Source organism: Cryptomeria japonica, chromosome 7, assembly GCF_030272615.1.
Source record: "Cryptomeria japonica chromosome 7, Sugi_1.0, whole genome shotgun sequence".
Lineage (NCBI taxonomy): Eukaryota > Viridiplantae > Streptophyta > Pinopsida > Cupressales > Cupressaceae > Cryptomeria > Cryptomeria japonica.
In genome coordinates this window covers 511,205,032-511,232,371 of record NC_081411.1, presented here as the reverse complement: position 1 = coordinate 511,232,371, position 27,340 = coordinate 511,205,032, and the positions used below count along the sequence as shown (strand labels likewise).

The following is a 27,340-nucleotide window of genomic DNA, read 5'->3' as shown; positions in this document are numbered from 1 at the left end:
GTTGTTTAAGTTCAACCAAACCTAACAATCTTTACCTTCATATGAAAAAATGATAAATAATATGCTATGGGGGAGAAAACACAATTCAATGCCTAGTTTGTGTTGTTTAAGCTCAACCAAACCTAACAATCTTTACCTTCATATGAAAAAATGATAAATAATATGCTATGGGGGAGAAAACACAATTCAATGCCTAGTGTGTGTTGTTTAAGCTCAACCAAATATTTGGGCCTTGATTTTCATAGGAACCTTGTTGGGAGATTTGTAGGGAAAAAATGACTAAAGTGAGATGAATATGTCTATACATGCTTCAATCAAGACCTAGATTAGTTGGGGTATAAGATATGATAATAAAGATGAAATTTTTTGGGCTACTTGTGAAAACCTAATGATATGTGAGAGAGAAAGAAACAATAATCATGTGGATATACAACTTAGATGAAAAATATAATATTATGTAAAGCAATTTAATCTTACATGTGATCATGAACAAAAACACTATATAAGTGCAAAAATAAAAAGACAAGGTAAAATGCTAATAATCTAGCTAAGAACTAGCTTACACCATCTTAAATGCTATATGAAAAGGTAGAAAACATCTAAAAAAATAAAAAAAAAATAAATAGATTGGTTTGCAATCTTTGCACACCATGATTGGTGGAAATGTAATACCATTATATTTTGGAGTGTATGAGCTATAAAAACATTTAAATAAAAAATATACATTCAAAATTTTTTCATAAGAGTTGTGAATTGTTGAATCTGACTTCTAATTCTTTATGAAAAATACTAACTCTAAAATCTGAAAAATTACCTATAAACCTCAGTTCAAACTCACTTCATGTCATTTCCTTTCCGCCATGCTGAAATGCCACAACTGTAGAAGATAGTCAGAATGTCATGCGCACGAGGAGGCCATACGTGAAACCATTTTTTGGTGGCGCAGAACAGCCCTACAACTAATTGCTTACGCATTCGTCCAAAGCTGCAAAGTAGTAAAGCTGGGCTGTAAGTATTGAATTGTAGGCCAAACTATTCATGGAGGGAGAAGTTCGTCGCGCTTTAATCGAGTAATTACGCCTCACACCCTCTCTCACTCTCAAGGTATGTTATAATTCGCTGGATTTCAATTCAAATTTCATATCATATGCATGACCAAAGTTCATTTAAACATTCCCACCTAGTTCTGTTGTCACAGAATTAGACTGAGACACCGCCACCGGGCTAACTGCAAATCAACACTTGCATTTATATTTTCTGTGTATAATAATTTTGCTTAGAGAACATCCTCTTTTGTCTTGTCACAGTTCGCAACCAAAATGGTGAAGAGAAAGCAGAGCAAACCCAATAGGGCGAGGAATAACAGTAGTCGAACAGTGGATAGCAATGGTATACATCATGCTTCCAGTAGCACTAGTTCTGCACCGCTAAAAGCGGAGGAGGGTCATGAAAACTTTGCATATGTAGCCATTGAGTCAAGCAGCAGTCACGGTGATGGCTATTTTGACCTTGCCGAGGTTGTTTTATGCGATTTGAAGTTTGGGGAAGGTATGGCCTCTAAAAAATGGATGTCGGTACAAGGTGAGGATGTGGAGTTCTCTATTAGATTGAGATTAAATATGCAACAGTCTCGTAATGCTAGAGTTGGGTTTTGGCCTTTGATTCCTGCCAAGGATGTCTCTGTTGAATTCTTACTTCCTGCATCCCCCGATGGTTGTTCTTGTGAAGAAGAGGTGTTTGATTCATCAACCCTTGTTTTATTTGAGGGATATTTTGACGGCCCAGACGAGGGGGTCTCAGGACTTGCTCACCTAATCAGCCAAGGCTTCATAACATTGAGGATGGCCAGCGATCAGAAACTTGTATGTCAAAATTCATCTTGCAGAGTCCAAATATTGATTACCAAGAAAGCTTTTGATGCTTGCAGCATGCTTTCTGAAAGTTTGAGGCATTCATGGAAGAAGAGCATGGTCAATGCTATGTCATGGTTGCGGCCAGAAGTTGCAACTGACGAAGCTATTTATGGGTCTTTTGCGTCAGAAAACATGGAAGCTAATTTTGATCTGTTTTCTCAGTCAGATGCTATTGATGATTTAGATAATCACTTTGATACAATTGCCTTCTATGAAGCCATAAAAACATCCAAGTAAGTTCATTCATGTAGGTTCAACTTTTTATGATCAGTTTTTCTGGTATTCGATATATTAAATTCAGTTTTTTGAGCAGTTTTCTAATTTGTCTGTACCCAGAGAACAGCATTACTGTTCCTTGAGCTATTTTAGAATTTGCATTTGAGCTATAAATTTCATAATTGCAGAGAAGAGCCTATGTTAGAAGTTAACTTTCCAGAGTTACTTCCTGAACTTCGACCTTATCAGCGGCGCGCTTCTTATTGGATGGTTCACCGTGAGATGAGCAAAATCCAAGATGCAACAACTGAAAATCAACCAGGAAACATTAAAAATCCTCTTTGTGTGGTTGTGAGCTCAATTAATTCGCAGTCCAAAATTTATTACAACCCCTTCAGGTAAGATATGTTTGAAGTAATATCTGGAGAGTATTTGCATGTAACGTCCTTTCATTACTATCTCAATCTTTTCTTTTTGATCAGGTAGATATGGGCATTTTAATTTTATATCCAGAAGTACTACATATGCACTGTGTGGAAGAGATAGGCTAGAATAATTCATTTTTTGATTAATTGTGATAAAATAGTACACAAAGATCCTATAAAAACTAATGCCCAATCTGTTAAAATCTCCACTGATCTTCAAATAGCAAAAACCCAGAAGGATAAACTAACACAGTAGAGACAAAAGCTATTATAGATTTTGGCATGTCACCATTAGGAAAAGTAAATGGCTTCAACACCATGCTAAAGAACTCAAAAGAACAAAATAGGGGTCAAATGAAAACCATAAAAAGGCCGATTAAAGATCCACAAGGATTGAGGTCTGAGGTCTGGTGGAGTCTGTTTGCAATTAAACTCAAGACAAGTTGGGCGTTCTGCAACACCTGGAGCTGCTAAGGTTCTTCAATGTTTTGGATATCTCTTCATGCCTGGACTTACAATGATCTACTAGAAATTTGATCTCCTTACGAAAAGAAAGAGTCCTATTGAATCCTATACTTAGCTGTTGTGTAAGTCATTTCGCATTACTCGATACATTCTATTTGAGTTTCCTCTTCCCTTATTCCAGTCATAGTTTGCATACTCAAACTTGATTCAGACTCTGTAGACCAAGATTTCCAACTTGAAAACTTAAAAAATTACTGAAATTTCCTTAAAAACACAAATTTTATACAAAATACCTAAGTTGCCAATTACCTTACAGGTATAGGTACAGTATATGATTTTTTTTTTGGGGGGGGGTTGGGTTTGTCCATACAAAAAAATATAAAAATCATAAATATATACTTATTTGCAGCCTAAAAAGTAAAAACAAGAATTAAGTGTAGAATAACACATATCATGTATATGCTAAACAAAACTTAGAACTACCATAAATATTACAAATTTGAAATGTGATATAGTAATTCGATATCAATTTGTCAAAATGTAATGTCCCCTTCCTAATTTGCCCTAAAATCATAATTGCAACAAATTAGGGTTAGGGTTACATCTTATCAACTAAATACATCTTTGATAATGCGATCTTGAATTTGAATCCTGCAATCACAACATGAACACATATGCAAATAGACATATATACTTAATCATTAGGGTTAGGCAAATCAATCATAATCATAGATTACTAATAATACTACAAAAACAGATTAGGGTTTGGAGGAAGAGACATGATGGGTCTGCTTGAAGCCATTTCTACACCAAGCCCAAGGGGATGTCAACCACAACCCTCTTGCTTGCTTGGCGGCTCGTTCCTGCTTTCCCCATTCATGTCTCATCTTCTTGAAGACACGTCCTCTTGCACGATCGAGGAGAGGTTGTAAGTGGGTTACTTGACTTTGTAAGTGCCTTCTTTGTCCTAGGCCACAATGATCCTACTAGGATGGCCTCCTTACGAGTCCACTCGCCACCCATCTCTTACTCCTTAGGCCTTCTCCCACAAGAGGTATTTTAAACAAGTACATCTATGGTTGGAGCAAGGAAATTATATATTCATCATTACACAACAAGACTAGTTGGTATGTGAATCTTAGTCATAAAAGATATGGAGTAAGGAGGTAGGGTAGGGTGCCCTAAGACAACTGTTCTCCCTCCAGGCAGTCCTCCACCACACATCCATGTTTGGAGATCCGTATGTTTATTAATAGTCCTCAACGTAGGGGTTGGAAAGGAATTTGTAATAGGGTGCCTGTTATGACCTTTTCACACATTGCCCCATTGCAAATGGGGACCCCCTCTTTTTGCCAATAGTCTTAGGTCTCAGGCAGTCTAGCAGTGGTCAAATCTCTCTTTAGGTCAGATTGAAGTCGTTATTGCTCTCAATGCATAAGTGATAGATTGGAGTCAAGATGATCCCTGAATGATGCTTCACAGTGCATCTTTCAAGCCAAGTCAAGGTATGAGTCTTAGGTATGATGAACATTCAAGGGAGTAGGTGGACACCCTTAGCTTAGGATGAGGGAGCGAGAATTGATCAAGCCTTAGTGATGATGAAAAGAAAGAAAATACCAAGTCAACCCTACGAACAAGTTACTTAACACTTGGTGAAGTCAATAAGTGAGGAGGTCGAAGTGAATTATTCATGACTCACCAAAATCCATGACCTTGAAGATCTTGATGATGATGTTAAATGGAAGTGACAATGAATGCGTTACCCCATGAATCCTCCAAGTTTGCAAACAAAGACAATGAAATGATCAACTTAGACAAATGAAGCAAGGAATGACGCAATCAACTTGGAGTGCAAGTCATTGACTTTTGTCCTTGAGTCACCAAAATTTACGACACATGGAAATCCACGACCCATGAAAATTCACGACCTTGCTAAATCCACAACTTAGTGATGATGACTCCAATTGGCCTTTGAATGCATGAAATTCACAGTTGGGAGTTGTTGAAGGTGTTGATCAAGTGAGTTGCATCATCCTCAAGTGTTGATGAGTAATCTTGAATGAGGTGAAGTGAAATGAAGATCAAGTCAAGGTGGAGGTCACGCTTGCAAAGTTTATCCTTGAGTTGCTCAAATCCACGGGCTAAGAAGGTGAGTGATGACTTTTGTCCTTGAGTTGCCAAAATCCACGACTTGAGGAGGTCCAAGGCTTGAAGAACTTTGAAGGCAATGATGAATGAGAGTGATGCTATCCCAATTCCTTGACGAACAATAATGAAGATGCCTTGAAGTGAATTGGATGAAGAGATCTTGATGTTGAAGGTGAGTGACGACGATCAATCCATGACTTGAGCACATCCATGACTTGCTAAAATCCATGCCGAAAGCATGAAGATGGCAAGGTTGATCCATGAAGTGAAGAAGAAACAATGAACTTACTCAATCCTTGACTTTGAGTGAATTGAATGAAGATCAACAACATGATAAGGGCGAAGCAATTGACTAAGTGTTGGAGTTGGCAAGATTGAACGATGATGGTGACTATCCTCCACTTGCAAGAATCCATGACCCTCCAAAATCCATGAAGTAGAAGAATCCACGACTTGGTGGTGGATGTGAGCAAGATTATCCTTGAGTTGGCAAAATACACGACTTAAGAAAATCCATGACCTTGGAAAATCCATGCCCTCAAGAATTCCACGATGGTCCAAAATCCACAACCAAGGGTTAGGTGGCAACGTGTTTGAAAGGTAGCGCTAGTGCAAGCATAAGTCGGCCTTTGAAGATAACTGTTTTAATTTGAATTTGAAAAGAAAGTCGGCCTTACAGTGGAAGTCAAAACATTGCAAAGCATTGAATGCGAAGAGTCTGGCCTTTCATAGGTATTTGAAACACCAAAGGTCACATTTATCACATGGAGTGCTTATATATGATGGATTGAGCATTTCATTTGCTCAACCATCCAAGCGATTTCCTTCATTAATCAATGCGATTTTCCTTATTTGAGCAGCGATTTTCTTCAATCAGCAGCGACTTTCCTTCATCAACTCAAGTGAATTTCCTTCTTCAATCGGCGACTTTAATTCTTCCATCAGCAATCAGCAGACCTGAAGTATTAAGGAGGGCGAATTCCATATCAAGCAGTGATTTTGATCAACAAGACAAAGATGAGATTCAGTGAATTCAATCTCAGCAGTCAACATTTGATATTCCAAGTGAATTCCACTAGCTTTAAGGACAATTTTCTGAGCATCATCATCATTTAAACATCAATTAGTGCTCATACCAGGTCCGATTTTTGCAATTTTGAAGCATTTTATCAGAATTAGGCCTGATTTTGGGTAGGCCGAGGCTCAGATCAGAGTTACAAAGGGTTTTAGATTGTTAAATTCTTTCAGTATCATTTATTTTCAAGCCTTTAATTGATGAATTCCGCTCTTAACTCACTGTTCTTGCATTTACATGATCATTTTTAGAATAAATGTCATTCTAAAGAGGGTTAGGGTTTGAGTTTGAAGCTGAAGTCATAGCAGTTCATTAGGTTTTATATTAATTTCAAGTTTTCTAAGACTGAATTTCCATCTTTGCCAATGATTTTCAAGCCTTTATGCCTTAATTTCCATTTCAAAACCCTAACTTAGACAACTTTCATTGGCAAAAGATGGCAGCCTCAAAGACCGGAGGAGTTTCAAAGCAAACTCTCATCAAGGAAGATTCAAAAGGAGTGCTACCGGAGTCGAGGATCGTGTCACTGTGGGCTAATGTTGGAGATACCAACCTAGGCAAGTTCGACATGAAGTTCCAAGGACCTCTCTACAAGAGCAGATCTTTCGGAGTATCAAAGAATATGCTTGAGAATGGAATTGTGCAAGCAGCTAGCTTTGCTCCAACTATCAAATGCAATGAGCTGATAGTGGAATGTGCCAAGCACTACAATGTCGACTTCAGACGGATAGTGGCACTTGACGACAAAGTCCTAGCATACCTATTGGAGGCTGCTATTAGTGAAGCATTCAACATATCTAATCACAAGAGCATGATATATAAGAATAAGGAAGGAGCACAAAGGATGTATGATGATGAGTCAGAAAAAAGCTTGGGCATCATCAACAAATAGTGGATATCAAAGGATAGGTCTCATCCTTCCAAGATGCCTAATAAGCTCCACCGAGTGGACTTCAAGAAAGAGTATGGCGACTTGATCACCTTGCTCAATCGAATTATGGGAAGCCCTCAGGCCTCTTATTTTGAGACTTGGATGTTTTACTATGTGGAGGCTGTCACAACAGATTAAGAGATGGTCATTTGGGCGAGGATCATTAGCAATAACATTGTTCAACAGTTGAGGAGGCTAGAGCGCACCAAGCAGTTCTACATGAGTTCCTACATAGTCTACTCACTTGCAAGAGCATATGGATATAAAGGACTAACATATAGAGGCCTAGTTGGAAGAGGAGAAAGAGAGAGAAGGGTGTGTAAGTGCTATACACGACTACACTTCCACAACAAGGCACACTTTAGGAGAGTGATAGATGCCTTATCCATGCACATAGTTAGGACATTGCAAGGTGGCATCCATTAGAGACTATCTCCGCAAGCAAAGGAATTAGTGAAGAAGTACGAAGCTTGGTTCATCCAATATCCCACGTTCACCTACATAAGAGTTCAAGGATGCTCATCACCACCATATAAGCTTCCAAGGTATCCTACAAATAAGATGGAACTGCTGGAACTCTTAAGGCAATTGGTCACCCACGACAAGATTTAGAAGAATAGACATAAAGTTGGAATTTCCTTTCCCATCTTAGTTGGATAGTTAGTGGAAGTATGTCCATCAATACAAGCGACAAAGAAGTTAGGGGAAGAGATGAAGTTCTATCCCCTCGTTATCCATCCTCCACGAAACAACTTTGATCCATATGATAGCATAAGGAGGAGCAATGGGAGCATGCACAAACACAAGCCACACCTTGAAAATTATTGGATGAATGCCAAGGATGATTTTCAAGTCAGAAGGAAGATGTTCTTCAGGCTACCTATTGATATCATAAGGACTTGTAGAGTGTTCCCTATCCTTGATCAAATATAGGATGACGGAAGGTGCCTCTAGCGTGCCTATGAGCAAGAAAGAGACACATATATACAAGTTGATTGGACTGACATTGAGATCACAAAATTAGAAGAGCTAATGAGACTTGTCATGGCCAATACATGAAGGTGGGCAAATGCTCAAACCAACAAGTTGAAGAGTCAGAATGTTCAATTAACATATGATATGATGGGAGATCCAAAGTCATCTAATGAAGAGACCAAGAGCATAAGGAGTGATAATGCCACCCAGACATCTCAACCTAAAGGATTTAAGAGGAAGGAGAGTCACAAAGAAGGATCAAGACAAAAGAGGCAAAAGACAAGTTCAAGTCATCCTTCCACCAACACTTCATCCATATATGAGGTCACAATGAGTAGAGTATCCATTGATGAAGGTCAATCACTCAAGAGAGGCGTAGATCAAGGCATGAATGAGTCCTTGGAATCTATTGTACAAGACAATCAAGGTGAAAGAGCACATAAGGAAAAGCAACCTCAAACATAGGGTCCTCCAACAATGCAAGAGAAAGTTGTAGATAACATAGCTGCAAGGGATGAATATGTTGAGATCATGGATGGAGATGACAATGAGGAGAGAATCTCTACACCCCGAGAAGACCATCGATCCAAGGAATTGGAAGTAGAGAAGGAACAATCCACTATCCCAGCATGGCTTGGAGAAAGAGTGACTAGGGAAGTGATAGTAGCAGAAGAAGAGACGATAAATTATTGAGAGCTTCTTGGAAAGGATTGGTAAGACTGTTGAGAAGAAGAAAGCCACTAAGCTCTTTAAGATTACAAGAGATAATATAGGGTCCTTGACTATACAGATAGCTACTCCAATAGTGGACAAGCCAGAAGATTAGATCATAGCTGCTGACTATGGCTTAACAACTATTGAGCTAGGTCTTGGTACCGCTAAACAAGAGATGGAAGAGTTGAGTGAGTCAGTGAAGACAGTTTAGGATAGATTGAAGATGGTGTAAGAAGATAAGAGGAAGCTGGAAAAAGAATTGAATGTCTTGAGGAACTCTGTCCAGCAACTCAGGAATCCGATAAGACAAGCTGACCCCTCATGCATTCCTCCATCACTGCTTCCACCATATTTAGTTTAAGACTTGGAAGAAATGAGGACTACCTCTCACCTGGTGAAGAGTTGGATTGATAATGCCTTCACCAAGGCAAATGAGTTCGTGGGAGAGTTAGCACACATATTTGAGAGAGTTTCAGCTATCCTTGACATGATCTAGGTGCTCACTGCTTCCTATGATATATTTAGTCACACTAAGGAGTTAACCATTTTGAGGTTGGACATCCCCAAACAAACCTTGGTGAATGGTGGTGTGGTGAAGGATGGACAAACATATGACTTCTACAGATGGTATTGCACACTTAGAATGAGGAGGGACATGTTTGAAGGTACCAATAGTGGTTGCATTCGAGTTTGAGGAGACGATCAAGGTGATAAATGATAGAATTGTAGCAGCAGCAGAAACAATACTTGGAAAAGATTTGAAGGAAGAGGTAGACATAGCTGTTGACATATTGACAGAAAGAGTAAGGTGTATCTTCTTTAGGACAGTTGGGTCACTTTCAGAAAAGCAACTAGAGGATATTTAGTCATCCATGACACTTGTGAGCAACATCCGATACTTGGGACGTGAGTGGGAGAAGATTTTCATTTCATCCTTAGCCGAGTTAGCCTCCATGGAGAAGCAATTGAAGATCATGCCAAGTGTCCCAATGGTGAGCTTGACAATATTTTGTCTAGATTCATTGATTTTTCTTGTAGAGAAAGAGATAAGGGGAACAAACTTCTAGATGAAATTTTGTTATGATCCTATGTTGCATTGAATTTTCTCATTGGAGCATTTGTCCTTGTAGTTTGTGCCAAAAAGTTGTTCCTTTCTTATTGGCCAATATTTAATGAAATGCAATAATTAGGTATTTTGTTGTAACAAACCCTAATTAGGGCTTAGGTGGCACAATCTTGGCCCTTGATTTTAGATTGATCTTGGCCATTCATCTATATGGAGAGCTCTATATAAGCTCAACTCATTTCATTTGTAAGAATGAAAGATTTTGAAGAATTGTTGCTTTGATGCTGCCAGAGATATAATATCATTGAAGTGTTGGTGACTTATTGTGTTTGGAGTATTTGCACGTTTCTTCATCTTTTCAAAGAGAGAATAGATTTGCTTTAAGTATTTTAGATAAATGAAAGATCATTGTTGATGATTAATGGTGAAATTCACATGTTCATACTACTGGTATTTCGTGATTGAAAAATACTTTGCTTAGTCAATTGAACCCTTTACATAAGCTTAACTTCGATTGCTACACGCCCATTGATATGCATCACATTGATGGTGTCTATGTTGTTGGTGGTAATTTGAATATCATTTGCTTACCTTAGAAGATTCCACCAGCTTTGTGGAGTTGTTCTTTGCATGTCAAAGCAAAGCCTAGTTGAGTTTCACTAAGATCGTCCATTGTCTTGCATTCCTAGGTTTAGTTTAGCATTTTTAGGTTTAGTTTAGCATTCCTCAAACCTTTAATCCCTTTGCACTTTTTTTTATCAAACACATGTAGTAGTAATAAAAAAGCCTCATTGTATATCATTTGAAAATACAAATCAGACTCATAGGGTGTTTTCCTTACTTTGAAAGATTATCTCCTAAGAACAATTAGGTAAGTCCCCTTGGATAACAAGCAATCACATCAACCATTGAGACTATCCACATGTCAAGACCTGACAGCATAAACCTTGGAGTCATCTCAAGTGATCCTTTCACTCAACATTTGAAAGACTTTGTTCAAGAGAGGATAGAGTATTCAATACTTTATTCTGTGTTCGAAGTGTCATAAAACACACATCAACAGTGCCCTTAGCCATTCTCTCCCTTTCAGAATGCAATAGGGTGCCGTTAGCCATTCTCTTTCTTTCACAATGCAATAGGGTGCCCTACTAGCTGTTCTCTCCATATGTGCTACTGTAGCAGGGTGCCCTAAGTTGTTCTCCCTAATTGCAGATTACTTTCCTTACACTTTTGTGACAGACTGTTTCAGTGCTTTTATGTATAACAGAGATGTGCATATGAATACATATAAAAAGCTAAGGTATGATCTCTATATTACCACTGGAAATTGGAATGTTAACAATTGTCAGTCTGGTCTGATTGCTGTTCCTTCATTCTATTTATCTCTTATTCGATGGATTGATGTTGTCTGATGAACTTATCTGCTCTTATGGGTCAGTGCTTGTGATCCTTGGTTCGATACTTCCGTCCAAGGAAGCCTTCTCCTTTATATGTCTTTACCTCTCTTTGAAGAGGGGCATCTCTTTGAATGGAGATAAATCTTTGAATGGTCCTATACTTTGTTAACAACCTCCTTTCATTATAATCGTTGCTCCCCCATAATTGCTGCACATTAAGCATATTATTTGCTGCCCTTAATTACTGTCTCTGCTTAATTATATTCATTGCTGTCTTCCCCTTTATCTCTGCTCATTACTATATCACCGCTGTCTTAGCTCTTACCCCTGTTTTTTAATTTATCATCACTGTTTTATCGCTACTTATATCTGACCATATGTCTGCTGATGGGGTTGATCTGCTGATTTGGTGGACTGCTGTATGTATCTGATCACTGCCATCTATATTTTAATGTAATCTTAATTAGATTCTTGTATCATATGTAATCTTAATTGCATCAACATGTGGATACAATAAGTAGCTGATAACTATTATGTATTTAGGATGATTGAATTTGAAAATTATCATCATCAATTGCATATCTAGGCAAGTTACAAATTACAAGATTTTGCAATTTTCGCTTCCTTGTTCCAGTAAAAAGTTTGAGAGAGGGCTAGTCTTTGCACTTGGTTGCGGCTCCTGGCTTGGCCTAGAAGGCTGCACTTGTGGCTTCACCCTGCTACTAGATGGCAGTGACTACTTTATGACATTGATGCCATCCAATTAAATATATCATGGCCACAACAAGCCAAATGGTTCAGTGAGCAACAACTAGAAGTCAAGGCTCCATCCTTGCTTCCTAGGCTCAACATAATTGGGACTGCTGCTTCACAAGGAGGGGTGATTGGTCCAAGAGCATCTTATTAACATGGGTTCCTATGTTAATGCTAAGACCATTCTCATGGCTTGTGGTGATGCAAGGATCATGCCTTTGTCTCCAACGAACGAGTGTCACACATACTTGAACAGTGGCATAGAGCACTCTACATAGGATCATACACTTTTGTGGTAACCATACTTCTGCCAAACCTTCTATAGTTTTCAACCATGACTTCAACAGGGTCCAATACATCTTCAGCCCAAACCTTAAAGGCTAACTCACATTACTAGTCACTGCTGTTATGAATGTCATACTTTAGATTTAGACAGTGTAGTTAATATGGTGACACTCTCAAGGCTTGTGCTATGCTAGGTCTTTGCTAACACATCATGCTACTACCAACCACATTTTAGATGCGAGAGATGAGGTGTCTCCATCGAAATGGTTCCACTTCCAAGGAATAGTTCAACTTCCTTAACAACCCTTGGCCTCCACAACATGTAATCTATGTATGTACATATATGTGACATCAACAAATATCATAGAAATACGATACCGAGAGATAGATAAGTAAATGAGAAAATAGTTGCCATACATCTTTATCAAGAGTTTGCCATGTATAGAATGAATAGTAAAATAAAATATATTTAGTGTTTTAGTTCTATATCTTTCTTCATCTTAGCACTATTATGTCTCACAAAGCTTCCACACATGTCCACAACTTTATCTAGATCCATAACTAAAGTGTTGTCCACCAAGATTAACCTAGATGCCAAGCACAAACATTGCCAAATTAGCAGTCCTAAGATACCATGGGTAGAGGGCACAATCCCACTTAGGCTTAAGGACTCTTGAACTTTTCGTCAAAGTGAATGCCCCTGAGATTTTTCACGTACATAGGCATTGGCTTGAACTTCTTGTTACATGATTTTAGTATTTCATTGTAGGTCTTAAAGATTTTTTAGATTTGGATAACAAATGGTAGATGTTTTATGTTTTGTTATGCTGTCTTAGAAAATGTATGGGGCTTTATGCATAGTGATTTTTCCATAGGGAATGGATTCAGCTTTTATAGGTTGCGCTTTTTTGTTGGTTTTTGAATTAAAATGATGTACTCTTCTATGCTAGAGCTTTTTTTTCTCCAAGGCTTGGCCATTTTAACACTTTCACCGTTATAATTGACCTTGATTTATACCAAAAGAATATGGTGACTAAAGATCATGTATGTGCCATCACTTAATACACATTTAGGCATTGGTGATTGAGAGATAACTCTTTTTTGGGATCAAAATTGTTGTTTAGGTTTATTGTCCTCAAAATTCTAAATATTAATTTGTAAAAGTTCTTTGTTGTTGAAAATAGTCTCTATCATAGGTTATTTAGGAAAAGAATTTGGTTGATTTGGGGACAACAGTTGGTAGGGGTTTTTGGGTGGAGTCCCTAGAAGGGTCGAGGAGTAGCATTCACAGAGAGCTTGAGGGGCATGCCATTTTCTTAATTTTATCACACTGTGTTCCTAAGGTCTTTGACAACACATGTATGCCTAAGTATTGAACCCACAAAAGGAGAAGCCTATCATACAACTTCTCTAGGCTGTTCTATACCTTGGGTTCCACTAGACTGTCCCTGATTAACTCTCTGTTGTGGTGGAACGAACTGTATCATAGTGCCCATCAACTGTGACATCATATCCATCATATTATCAAACCTCCTCTTAGCCTCTGTGTCAGGGCTAAATGAACGTGCTCATGACTTGTCTCTGTTAGCCATGGTACTCGGAGTGCTCTCACTGTCACTAATGGAATTGGAAGATGAACTTTTGTGTATACCCAGAACACCCTAAGCTGTTTCACCTTCACCCAAAAACTGGAGGTTGTCATTGACCTGTATCTTTGGTATATACTACAAACTCTTCATACTCACTCATGAAATACTATAAAAGCACAGGCTGACAGGAAACCGCTCTGATACCACTGAAATATCCCACCCCCTTGTAGAGATATTTTCTCCCCCTTGCAGAGATATTTTCTTTTGAGATTTGTTGTAGGTATTGTTTTTTCTTTTTTTCTTTTTGTGTTTTATGTTTTTTTTGTGTTTTGAAGTTGATATGCTAGAAAATACATTATTTGCAGGAAAATATATAAAATACTAACTAATAGCTTGGAATGAGAAATATTCAATTTCACACCTTCAAATAATAGGATTTTTTTTATTGCAAGAAAAACTACATTGCAAACCCGGAAAGAGTAAATATTGATTTTGCTATCCAAGGTAGTCGACCAGCAAAAAGCACATTCTTTTGGACGCCCAGCACATAATAAATAGCAGTAATCTTTTTATAATCATACGCTGTTCTGAAAGTACAATATATTCGACCAAGAAGGACGGGTATGATGCACAAATAACTATGCTGCAGTCTGAAACTAGAATCGCACAAGCAAAGAGGAGATGGTACGGCCCTCTAAACAGCAGTATGGTACGACCTTTGCAGCAGGTACAATGTACGGCCAGCAGCAGTCAATAATGAATGAAATATTGGTTATCCTCCTCCCTACAAATTGCAATGAAATCCTCTGAAATATATCTCTGTGAATCTTCAAACCCTTACAATAATATCACCAATAAACTCAATTGTGACTACTGTGTGTAGTCACCAGCACATGCTAACCCTCAGATGATCTCTCACACCCTCAGGAAGCCAAATCATGAAGCAGCTACACTCTCTAAGACTGAATATTCTGGAAACCCTTGTTTCTTCTCTTCTCAGACAAACTCATAAAAAACCAAGTGTAGAATGAATGAATTATTCATTGAGGCTCTCTTTTATAAGTCTCCAATATGGCTTGATTTCCCACAAAAAGCATTTAATGTCTTTTAATTTATTAAATGCTTTACTTTACTTGGGGCCATTTTTAATATTTGCAAAGTGGGCACCCATCTCAAATGATATTAATATTTGACTTTATGATATTAATTGCACCTTATAATATAAAGTCAAAATATTAATTATTAATATGCTCATATAATTAATTATTATTAAATTATAACTTTAATAATAATTAAAATATCATAACTCCCAAAATAATCATTATTTCTCCATTCTGCAAAAACCATAGGGAAGTCCACTGCGTCCTCTGCATATCTAGGTCCCTTACTAAAAATAGTTAAGGTTGGCCTCTATCATCCTCATGACTTACTATAAATAGTAAGTACCCCCAAACGGAGCCAGAAACACTTAAATACACTGCCATAAAAGAACCCAAGGATCTAGAGAAGACGCACACTGCCAACTGCCACCTGAAGAGCCCCAAACTGCTCAACTGGATCCTCTAAACACACCATTAGCCTACGACGGTCCAATGATAGGTTAATCCTCTGCTATCTCTGACATATCATGGAGAAGGGGACATTACAGAAACTTAGAAACAATAAAAAATATAAATCAGCAATTTATTAATTTAATATCAATAATAAAATGAAAATCATAAATTTAATACTAAAATCGACAATGCATCAATTAATAATAAAATCAGAAATTTAGTACTAAAATCAGAAAATTAATAATAAAATAAGCAATTCATTAAAAATTAAATAACAACAATCTCATACCTCGTTGTGGACCAGCGATCATCTTTGACGATTTTTGTTAGACATTGTTTCCTTCCAAGTGCATTTGCTTGTGCCCATCTAGCCCACTTCGAATTAACCACCATTAATTGCAGAGGCTTTTGCACCTCAATTATCCTCTCCAACAAAATAAAGTAGGTAGCATATTTGGTATCCATAGACTCGAGGAATTCCTTCCTCAAATAAGTCCTAAACATAGCAAGTGATGTGCGATGATTGTAAATGAACACTTGAATGCCTCTAACTTCTGACACCACTTTCTTCACCCAATCTATTTCCCTAGTGTTTTTCAATGCATTGGTCAGTGCATGAACATAACATGGGGTCCAAAAAATGTGCTTGTAAGTACCCTCCACCATCAAACTAGCTAACTTGCATACATGGGCTGAATCAATCGCTACTTGTACAAGATTAGAGGGTCCAACCTCTTCTATGGCATCCTTCAAAATCTGAAATTGGAAGCTTGCATTCTTCCTATTTCCCGAACCAAAAATAGCTATAAGAAAATAAGAATCTACTGAACATGTGACAATAACTTTGATGAGTGGCTGATGTCTAAAATCGGTCCACCCATCCATAATGATAGAGCAACCATCCCTTATTTAAACTTGTCTCAATTCCTCCATCATTATATTTGCCTTGGAATGCTCTTTATCAAGGAGGGAGTTGCATAGCTTATGATCTCCAGGGGGAACATATGAAGGACTAGCGGCAAGTGCATCTTTGAACATTTGTTTACAATATGGAGAGCCTGGCACATGAAATGGTATGGCATTAGCATAGAAATTTGGCCATAGAACTATCAACTAAATCTCACAATTGCATGTTAAATATGTGTACTATTCAACGAGGACCTTTTCTTTCCTCGTTGACTCTCAGGCTCAACACTCCTAGATTCAATAGTAGTAGCACTATACAATGACCCACTAGGTTGCATAGAGTCTATTTGCATTTCTTTTGTTTTTGGCTTCGCCCTCCATGTGCAACCTAGTCACCTTGGTCTTCTTAGCTAATTTTATGGTTTTGCATGCTTTTACCCCTTACAAGGTATGCCTAAAAGATGGGAGTAAACTCTTGTGTAGCCACCCCTATAGTCCTCCTTGCAAATATAACACAACCATACTCTACTCCCCCGTGATTTTTTTTCTTAGTGTCTATGGCTGTTGCAAATTGTGAAGAGGCTTTTTTTGGGTTAAATGGGCCCTTTGCATAAATTCTCAAGATGTTAAAAGGGCATTGAAATGGATTTTCTGAACTACGTGTCCTTGAAACACTTGCACTCCTTGATGGAACTTCCATGGCATGCTTGTTCAATTTCAATCTCTTAACCCTCACTATTGCTAGTGCTCATTGCTTTTTTTGGGTTGAAAATGTAGATGACAAATACAAGTGCAAACATGGAACACAAACAAACAAAACAACTCGCCTAAGTATTTGAAATTTTGACAAAAACCAAAAGTAAAAAAATACAAAAGAACTTGTAAAAGTAAACAAAAGACAATGAATTTGCCTCAAATGATGGTTACCTAGTCTTTTTTTGAAATGGTAATTGCACAATTATTTATGAAGACGAAAGTCTACATATAGGCAATTACAAGATGATGTTTCTAAATGAAACAATTGTAAACAAAATGCAGAAATAGAAACTATCTAAACCAACTAACATTACAATAATGACCATTAAATAATAACAAATATTAGTTTAATACCCTCCCTTAATGGTCATCCTATCAACTACACCAAGTTGCCCTTTGAATTTTACAAACTTGTCTCGGCTTAGAGACTTGGTGAGAATGTCCGCAGTCTGATCCACTGTTGGAACATATTGCAAGACCATAGTTCCATCTTCAACAAACTGTCGAATGAAGTGACAATGAAGCTTTACATGTTTGGTTTGCTCATGGAAGACGAGATTCTTGGCAAGTTTCAACACCCCTTGATTGTCACTAAACAAGGGTGAAGGCCCTGCTTGAGACATTTTCATGTCAGAAAGCATCCTCCCTAGCCATATAGCATCACATGTTGCCTTAATGGTTCCCCGATACTTTGCTTCTTTTGAGAAAAGATCTATCGCCTATTGTTTCTTACTGGTCCATGTGATAGCACCCATACCAAGACTAAAGACTTACCTAGAAGTAGACTTCTTGTCATCAATAGAACCTACCCAATCTGAGTTTGTAAAACCAATCAGCTAAGTATCTTTGCTTTTGCCATACCGAATGCCAAAGTTAGGTGTCCCTTTTACATATCTCAATACACGCTTCGTTGCAACCCAATTTGTTTTCTTTGGGGGCTATCATGAAACGAGTTATGTATCTCATAGCATAACTAAGATCAGATCTAGTGGCTGTAAGATAGATGAGACTGCTAACTAGTTGCTTGAAAGTTGAGTCATACACCACAAGTGAATTTGATTTGGCTAATAGTTTCAGCCCTTTCTCCATGGGTGTAGATGAAGGTTTGCAATCTTGCATCCTGAACTTATCTAGCAAACTCTTGGTATACTTTGACTGAGAAATGAAAATGCTGCCACCTGTTTGCCAAATGTCTACACCGAGACAATAATGCAAAAGTCCCAAATCTATCATATCAAATGGCCGACACAAGTTTTGTTTTATTTTCTCAAGCAAGGGTTCTCCACTACTAGCAATGATGATATCATCCACATAGAATGCAAGAAAAATGATGTCATTACCAACACTCTTGACATACAATTTGGGATCCGAAGGACTTCTCTGAAAGCCTTGCTCAACCAAGTAGTGATCAATCTTGATGTACCATGCCATGTGGGCTTGTTTAGGCTATAAAGAGCCTTCACCAATTTCCATACTTGGTGCTCTTTGCCTGCAACCTTGAAACCTTGAGGCTGTGTCATGTAGACATCTTCTTCCAAGTCACATTTGAGGAAGGCACTCTTCATGTCCATTTGATGGACTTTCTAGCTAGACTATGTTGCAATGGCTAGAAGCAGTCGGATGGTTCTCATCTCTGTTGTAGGAGCAAAGGTTTCCTTGTAGTCAACACCTTCTTTCTATGAGAAGCCTTTAGCTACCAACCGAGCTTTGTATTTATCAAGTGTTTCTTCAGCTTTGTACTTGACTTTATAGAGCCATTTGTGGCTAATGGGTTTCTTCCTTGGTGGAAGATTTGACAAAATCCAAGTGTTATAATTCATAAGACTAACATGTTTAGCTTCTATAGCCTTTTCCCATTCAAGTTTACCTTATGCCTTTGAATAAGTCTGGGGCTCATAAACACTTTGAATGTTGGCCATAAGAGGAAAATCAACTATGTTCTTCTTCTTGCTCTTGTCTCTAGAATATCTACCCTCCACAAGCTCATCATACCGAACATCACCGATAAGCATTTCCCACCACTTAGGTTGGAGAGCATAATCATCTATTTCCAAATCAAGTGTATCAACATGACTTGGGTTGCATGGAATAAAATCATTTGGATGCTGATCTAGATTTTCCTGAGAGAACTCTTGTGGTACAATATCATGCCTAGGAGATTCCAAACTTCAGGCTCAGAATCATCTGAATCCCTCCCTTAAGTGGAGCTAATGGAAGCCTACCACCTATATCTTTTGTTTGTAGAGGCTGATCTTCAAGACGTTGGATGGGAGAAGTGAGCTGAAAGGGCCAACCTTCTTCATCAGAAACCACATCTCTATTGAATGTGAGATGATCATGTTGACGTGGCTAAAGTCTGATTTCAACTCCTTCCGGTCAACATAATAGAATCTATTAGCAATCCCATTCTCTCTTGCGTAAGGAAGCTCCAGTGCTGCTAAAATGATCACTGTGAAACAACCTCAAGGTTCATTTTGTCAGGTCTTGATTGTGGGATAACTCAGAGGTTCATGTGTCTTGCTAGTAGACACAAAGGGGACTTATGTTAATGGATAGACTTGGCTCAAAAGTTTTGGTAAAATTTCCCCTAGACTTATACAAGTCAGCTTTCATCTGATTTTGCATTAAACTTGATGCTGCCATGATGGTTCTACTTACAGGCTTACATAAAAAAAGGAAAAAAAAGAAGAGGAGGAAAGAGAGATACTAACTACTTCTATCTAAAGTAATACATTCAAGCAAATAGACAAACATCTTATAATAATCATGTTTTACCTCGCCAGTAATTACACAACTAAATAAAACTTGATGCAATCTTCAAAGGAATCTAGATTTTCAAGATATTAAACACAAATGCTGAATTTAAACATTCATACATCTAGCATTTAACAACCAAATTGAGCATGTTAGTAAGTTCATACTAACCATATAGAGGGATTGGCAATCAACCAATCCTTAATGGTATGAACTAAAGACCCCTATTAAATAACAACCTGAGTGTATTACTTGAAAGCAAAATGCATAACAAAAATTTAAAGGGTGAAGAAGTGAACCATGCACTCACAGGAAATAACAACAACTTCTAACTCCATTAATTCTGGGTATATTTCGACAGAGTTTCTGCAACAATCCAAGAACTTCTTACAAAAATAAGGGAAAACTAGCTACTTTAAATAGATTTTCAAAATTGGATGAATGGCCCAGATTATACCATACAAGTAGCCCAAATTCATCTTAGAAAGCATGACTGCCCATACCTAGTTAATAAGGGACATACCTGCTAACTAACTAATCAACTACCAACCATAAAGTTGTCCCCCCAAAAGTACAATTGCACGGATCTCAAAATCTGAAGAGTGTACTTGAGTAGTTGGGGAGAAACAACTGACTTTGGGAATGCACTTTTTACCATCCCAAGATAGATATTTTCCCCTTTTTACAAAAGGTCACTTTCTCCCACCAAATATCCTGTCTAGATATCTCAGTCTGTTGCCCTCTCAGCACGAACATACTCTTGGAATCGTAAGCACACAATGCACAAGTCCTCAAGGGGAGGAATAGGAGGATTATGCATTCGGAAGCGGACATCCTCACAGTGATTGTCCATTCTTCTTAGCTGCTCGAACCAACCTATTTGATAGGTTTCAAAATGTTGTATGTCCGCGTGCAGCTTGCTGGCGAACTCTATGTCAGCTATGGAGTATGTGGTCTTATCACTTTTCAGCCGACCATTCCAGCGCAGTTTCATTTCGTCACACTCCATGTTATCTTTCTAGTCATTGACTAATGCCTTGAGGGTATCTGTAAATGTTACTCGATTTTCAATTCAAGATGCAAGTTATATTCAAGGTTATTCTTCTTCTTTTAGGTATATGTTATTTCTTAATATAATGGATCTGATTATTGTCTGGTATGATGCAGATGGAGAAGGAGCATTTATCGATTTCAATGTACTTCTCATCATTATCGATTGATATATATATATGCTAATGAGGACGATCAAGCGATACCTTGACCGATCATGTCTAATGGACATGATCGATCAAGATATTACTTGATCGCACCTCTTAGAATCATAATCACATTTTACCTTATACCAATCGACATGTATAAGTTACTAATCGATGTGTACATCATAACAAGTGAGCCGATACTAACCGGCGTATATATTATTAACAAATGAACTGATACTAATCGGTATGCAGTCTTTTAATAATCCCGATAACAATCAGTGTTTACATAGTTAACGTGTTTGATCGATAATAATCGGTGTGCAAATGATTAACAAGGTAAACCGATACCAATCGGTATTTGTGCTTTATGATTTGCAACCGATAATAATCGGTAGTTAGACATTGATTAAGAATTCGAAGTTGATCGGAATAAGTAAGGTTATATATCGAAGAATGATCATTAGATGAAGGAATGATAAATGAAGTCTTATCATAGTCTATCGATAAGATAGATGATTGAATGAGAGACTTCATTTATCTCTCATTCAATCATTTATCTTACCGAGGCTATCATGTATCAATAGTATCTTCACAGAAAGTCTTGACGTTAGACAAGGTTCCCTTGCACTCATCCCATCCTTTGCTGATGTAGTTTGCCATGTCACTCTTCATGCTAAAAATCTGGCCCCATTCCGCAAAAGTGCTGATGTCATGGGGATTAAGGATTTCCTGTAGTATTATTATGCAGAGGTGAGTCCAAAACAACTCCCTCATGATGAGAAGAGGCCTATCAATCGCTTTCTGGAATTTGTTGAATTCTTCCTTGGCATCCTGTAGCCTTTGGCGGGTCTGTTCCATATCTATAATCATGTTGGCTGCATCCTCAATCACCTAGTTTCCCCTTGTCTTGATGCTCTCGATCCATTCTCTAACAACCTTTGTCATGTCGCGCACTCCCTCAAACTCAGCTGTGGTTTTCGGTGCTAATGCCAGAGGGGGAACATAGGTCTCAGTAGCATGCTGCAATGGCTTGAGCAGGTGATCTATATAGCCATCGGCTTGCTCCGCATGTGCCTTATACATTTCTCATTCACCAGTCATTCTTTCCAGCTGGCCTAATATGTTCTGCATGGAGTCCTTGAACTCCTCCACTTGTTGCTCTTTTGTGGCCTTTCCAAGTGGGATTGACGTGATATTTTAATCGGCCAGTGCAACTTCCTCAGCTGATTTGCCTTCAGGTGGAGCAGCAATATGTATTGTCTGGTTTTGCAGGGCATCCTTGGTAATCCTAGAATAGGTCTTCGGCTTCTTCTTACCTTTGGCTTGAGGTTCTTGTGTCCTAGAGAATAAGTTATCCAGACTTATGGGCGGCCTTGCTGCGGTTTTCTTATGTATCCGGGACTGCAACCATGCATGAGGGGTAGGTTGTCCTGATGTGACAACCAATTCTCTGCTTTGCTGTCCTGACGTCTCAACGGATTCACTACCTAGCTGTAGTTGCTCGTCTTGGAAGGAGGGTTGATTTAGTATCTTTAGACACTGCCGAGTTCTCTCCTTCTTCGCTTAGCAATTGCTGAGTGACCTCCACTATTTGTTGCTCCTCGTGAACATGGGGCTCTTCAATTCTACCTCCTTCCTTTTCCTCCACAACATTCGTCCTTCAGCTCCTCAGGTATGCCATCTTTCTGGCTCACACCCTCATTTGGCGTGATTTCCCCTTCCTCAACCTAATCCTCTGGCCCGTCTAGATCAATGATCTGCGTTGCGGTTTCCTGCTCCTTGGGCTCTTGTGGATCAACTGCCTCAACAATGGCTGAATCAATTGGCGAGGGAGAAGTAGGAGTTGCTCAATCTAGACTACATCCTTGGCCGGGCTAGGATCTCTTGATGAGGTGGTGATAGGTGGTTACCTTATCGGTATCTTTTCTCGAGCCGGTGCCTTTGGTGATTGGCTCTTGTTCCTTTTGACCCTCTTTGATGTTCATATCCCTTTACTTGCCTTGGCCTTCTTATGTTTCTTTTTGGGTTCCCTCTCAACTTCTTCCTTTTCAGCACCTGATGGCTCTTCTTCTTCTAATGAGTAGGACTCAAAGTCCCCCATCAGGTTGTAGGTAAATTGTATTCCATCATAGCTTCCAAGTCGGTGATGGGATTTTGGGACCAATTTATTGAGGGAGGAAGATCTTTTATTGCCTCATAGTCTTGATACAACATGTTGGCCCTGTAGTCTAGTAGTTGATTAGGGACTTGAGCATACTCAAAGGTTCTGATTTGGTGAATGTTAAGCCTTGAGTGCTTATGCCGTCCGACCTCAAAATGATCCTTGTAGCTGGCCCAATAGTCCTCTATGTTCATCTTATGTCTGTAGTGTTTGCTGTAAGCCCTTTGTCCTAATTCGGTAGGATCAAAACTCTTTCTGCGGGGGTGCTCTAGTAAACAGGATGACACCAGCTCCTCATCGGCTAACTCAGCCTGTGCAGAAGTCTTAACATATACATCGTTGCCCCCAATGGCCATAGGGAACGCGACTCTTGATATCTTCCTATCTTTGAGGATTTTTTATGTTTTATATGCTTGCCTGGCGACCTCTAGGAGAATTAATCTGTTTGTGGGGTATCGTGGGAGTCGGTAAGGGGAACCTTCAAAGCCAAAAATCCTCAAATAGGTGAATTGGGAAACTGGATGAACCAGGTCCCGTACCTTCTTATTAGTGCCATGGTTGATTTAGATATTTGTTGATGTGGGCCTTCCTGCATCTCCTTGACTAGGCTCATGGTGAATGCATCATTCACGTGCTCATATTGGCCTACTGCATAGGCTTTGTTTCTCTTCTCATGCTGACTTATGTCATAATAATGAAGTTGAGGGCAGCAGCCTTATACTTTTACCTAGCCGGGTCCGTTACCAATTTCTCCCATGTGGATTAATCTGGGCAGTTTCAGATGTCTGGCAAACATATAGACTAAATAAGAGGACATCGTGAAATATTTCTTCTCGGCAAGCTGGACTAGTTGTGTATGAATGTTGTCACTAATAGTTTGAGCCCAATCAAATTTGATTTTCCTCGAAAAGACCTGTTCTGTGAAGTAGAACATCCATTCTTTGAACAGGTTGGAGTGAGGAAGTCCCATAATGTAGTTTTCCCCTCAATTTTTTTTTAATTTTTACACAATACATTCTCCCATTAGCGTTAGTATGATAAAATGTAGAGAGCAATACAAATTGGCGGTGGGATATAGAAAATTGGAATTTTAACAACTATTTGGCAGTGTAACCAGCCACTTCCACTTTTCAATGGGATATAGAAAATTGGAATTTAACAACTATTTGGTGGTGTAACCAGCCAATTACAAATCCAAAATGACTGAAGTAAACAAGACAATCACTCAAATACTTATTCATCGTGAGGACTGAAAATAACAACAACTATCCACTCAACCGCTTAGTCAGCGGGAGGACAGGAGTACAATGAAATAAGATAGGCGGCAAAGCCAGCCTCTTCCACTTATACAATGGGTGTTGTGAAACAATTCAAAAATAAGATAGCTGTTAGTACTACCAATCAGCTTTACAATACATAACATGGATTTTTAGATCAAGAGATATCACTGTCCAAAGCTGCAAATGATGTTAAATGCACTTCACAAGCTACAAGAAACTAACTACCCAAAAACAACCCTACATTTCAAAATTCTAAATCTGATATACTTTTCCAGCAAACTGAAAAACACAGACCAGCAACACCAGATCACACTAAAATGCTCACAACTCCTCCCAAACTCAACAGAAAGACTCAAAATTGAATGTAAATGAATTCTAGGAAGGAGGCGTCCCAGCCAAGACCAACAAACAGCTGCAAACTTGCTCAAAACATTAATGCACGCATTCCAAGACAGCCCCAAACATGGTACGGCCTGGGAAGAGGTTGATTTGCTATATTAAATTTACAAATCCAAATTAAACTCTGAAAATTGGCATATAGGATCGCCTAGGCCTTAGGAAAATAAAGAGAGAATACCTAGAAGCCACAAAATTTCCTCCTTAGACTTATGATAAAAAAAAAACACTTAAGCTCTACAATCCACCTGCAACTTGAATACTCACAAACACCCCAAAACACATCAGAAAACATCAAATGTTACTACATCAATGAACTCCATTTGTTCTTTAGTGTAAAAAACAGTCTCACAATCTCAACTAGTTGCTATCTTTCAAGCAAGAAGCCAAGAACCAGCTAGGAGGTATGCATTCCTCAAAGCAATCAATCGGAATTTTGGCAGCACTTCGTTGCAAATAATCATGGATACCAAAAAGAAGAGCCCAACATGCTTATTTATAACTTTTTGAAGCTCCAAATTCAAATTCAACTCCCTCCAAATTGCCATGAAATGAAATGAAATTACATCCAATTTGGACGCCAAGCAAAAATAATATTTGCCTTAAATTTAAATCATGTATTTTCTCCAAAAGGGATGCCAAAATCAACTATTGCTTGGGCACTTTAATGGTTATAATCTTTACATGAAAAATCTCCAAAATGGATGCCCACCTTATGTCATGAAAATGATTCTTTAATAAAAAATATCAATAAAGTGTTTTAGGCGTCCAAGAAATAAAGTGAATTATATCATAAAATTAACTCATTTCCTCCTAAGGTGTCCATCTAGCCTTTAATAATTCACTTATAAAATATTTTTTCCTCAAGCATAAATCACCCAAAATAAGCTCCAAAAATGTTGGAAGACAAACTGCTCAAACTGACCTGCCAGGAGTAGCCATCTGAACTGACTTGCTGAACTCTTGCTAAAAATAGTACTGCTAAAAATAGAACTTACTAAAAATAGCATACTGCTAAAATAAGTACGTGTTTCCAAAGGCATTTTGACCACATTCTAAGCAACCATCACAACTTACTAGAAATAGTAAGTTCGGACAAGTCTTCGGATCTAGTTGCATGCTACACCATCGCGAAGCTCTCTGGAAACCCAAAAAAACCCAGAGAAATGAAGTGTCCTCACCTCCACTTACTAAACATAGTAAGTTTACCAAACTCCCTTGCTTGCTAAGCATGTACCATCATTGCGAAGCTTTCTTAAAACCTAGAAGGAATCCATAACCAAAACTGATAAACTCCAACATGCAAGCCACCAAAAATACCGAAACATCCCCCTAGAGGTAGGAAACCCTAATTTTTGCTCCCGACTAGCCTACGGATCTCCGGGATAGGCTAACGACCAACTGAACTAGTTACTGCTGAGAAGGGGACATTACACATGACCCGGTTAAGTAATGTTATCATACCTTTGTACTCACCAAAATCACTCTTGTAGGCCTTCTTTGGAATTCTGGTGCTAGGGGGTCTTCTTTCCTTGAACCATTCCTCATTTATCTTCCCCTTACACTTTTTGGGATTAGCATCATAGGTTGCTTGAGCCTCTTCTACGATCACCGTGATAGCATCTTCAGGAAGCACGATATCAATGGCTTCTTCAATAGCCTCTGGGGTGAAGTCAACCAACATTACCCCATTTGCAACTACCACCCTACTGTCTAGCAAATAGTGCTTAGAACTTTCCACAACAAGCTCATAGTTCCGGATGGCCTGAGCGAAACCTGCTACCTGGGCTATGCCACTTTCTACCATTCGTTTGGCCTTCCCGTATGCGTTTGGGTCATACACTCTTATCTCTGAAATGCTAGATATCAACAACTCCAAAATCCGTGTCGCCAATGTTTTCCCAATTGCTCTGCACTTTTGACTCCTATACCACCCCCTGATATCCGTACTTCATCTTTTCCAATTTGTGGGGGTAATTTGACTTAGGTACCTGGGATGCCCCTACTGTCTTGGGTGCCTATGAGGATTCAACCACTTGACGAGGCATCTATCCTGCACACCGGGACATGTATTACGAGGCAAGCTTAAGGTAAAAATACGGTTAGTGGTGCCCAAAGATGGCGTTAGCATCAATACTTATTGGAATAACAAGATTATTACAGTTTGTTGTTTGAATAATTTGAATTCTGAGGCATGGCTGGGAATGGGAACTAGGTGCGTTTGGTTTGGGATTTAGTTGGTTGTTGATTTTGAATGCTTTTGAAAGCAATGTCCCCTATATTGCTGGTTTGAAAATGCGAAGGCTTTAAACTTGCTTGTTTTGCCAAATGCGAGGGGAATTTTAAGTTCTTTCAAAGGCGTCTGGAAAGATGTTTGGATATT

The 27,340-nt window shown here is 38.6% G+C and overlaps 1 protein-coding gene across 4 annotated transcripts in view; it reads left to right on the top strand.

Annotated features, from left to right (window-relative positions):
- Nucleotides 1–803: 803 nt before the first annotated feature.
- The window catches only part of LOC131060147 (uncharacterized), a 265,487-nt gene continuing 238,950 nt past the window's right edge, over nt 804–27,340 (top strand). Inside the window, exons 1-3 of one of the 4 annotated variants that reach the window (XR_009110290.2) lie at nt 804–1,104; nt 1,308–2,146; nt 2,318–2,527. Coding sequence is in view for 3 of the 4 variants with exons in the window: in XM_057993261.2 (XP_057849244.2) it covers nt 1,320–2,146; nt 2,318–2,527 (1,037 nt within the window). In the remaining variant the exon portion in view is untranslated. The remainder of the gene's footprint in view (nt 1,105–1,307; nt 2,147–2,317; nt 2,528–27,340) is intronic. The other 3 variants (XM_057993261.2, XM_057993260.2, XM_057993259.2) reach the window with 3 other exon arrangements.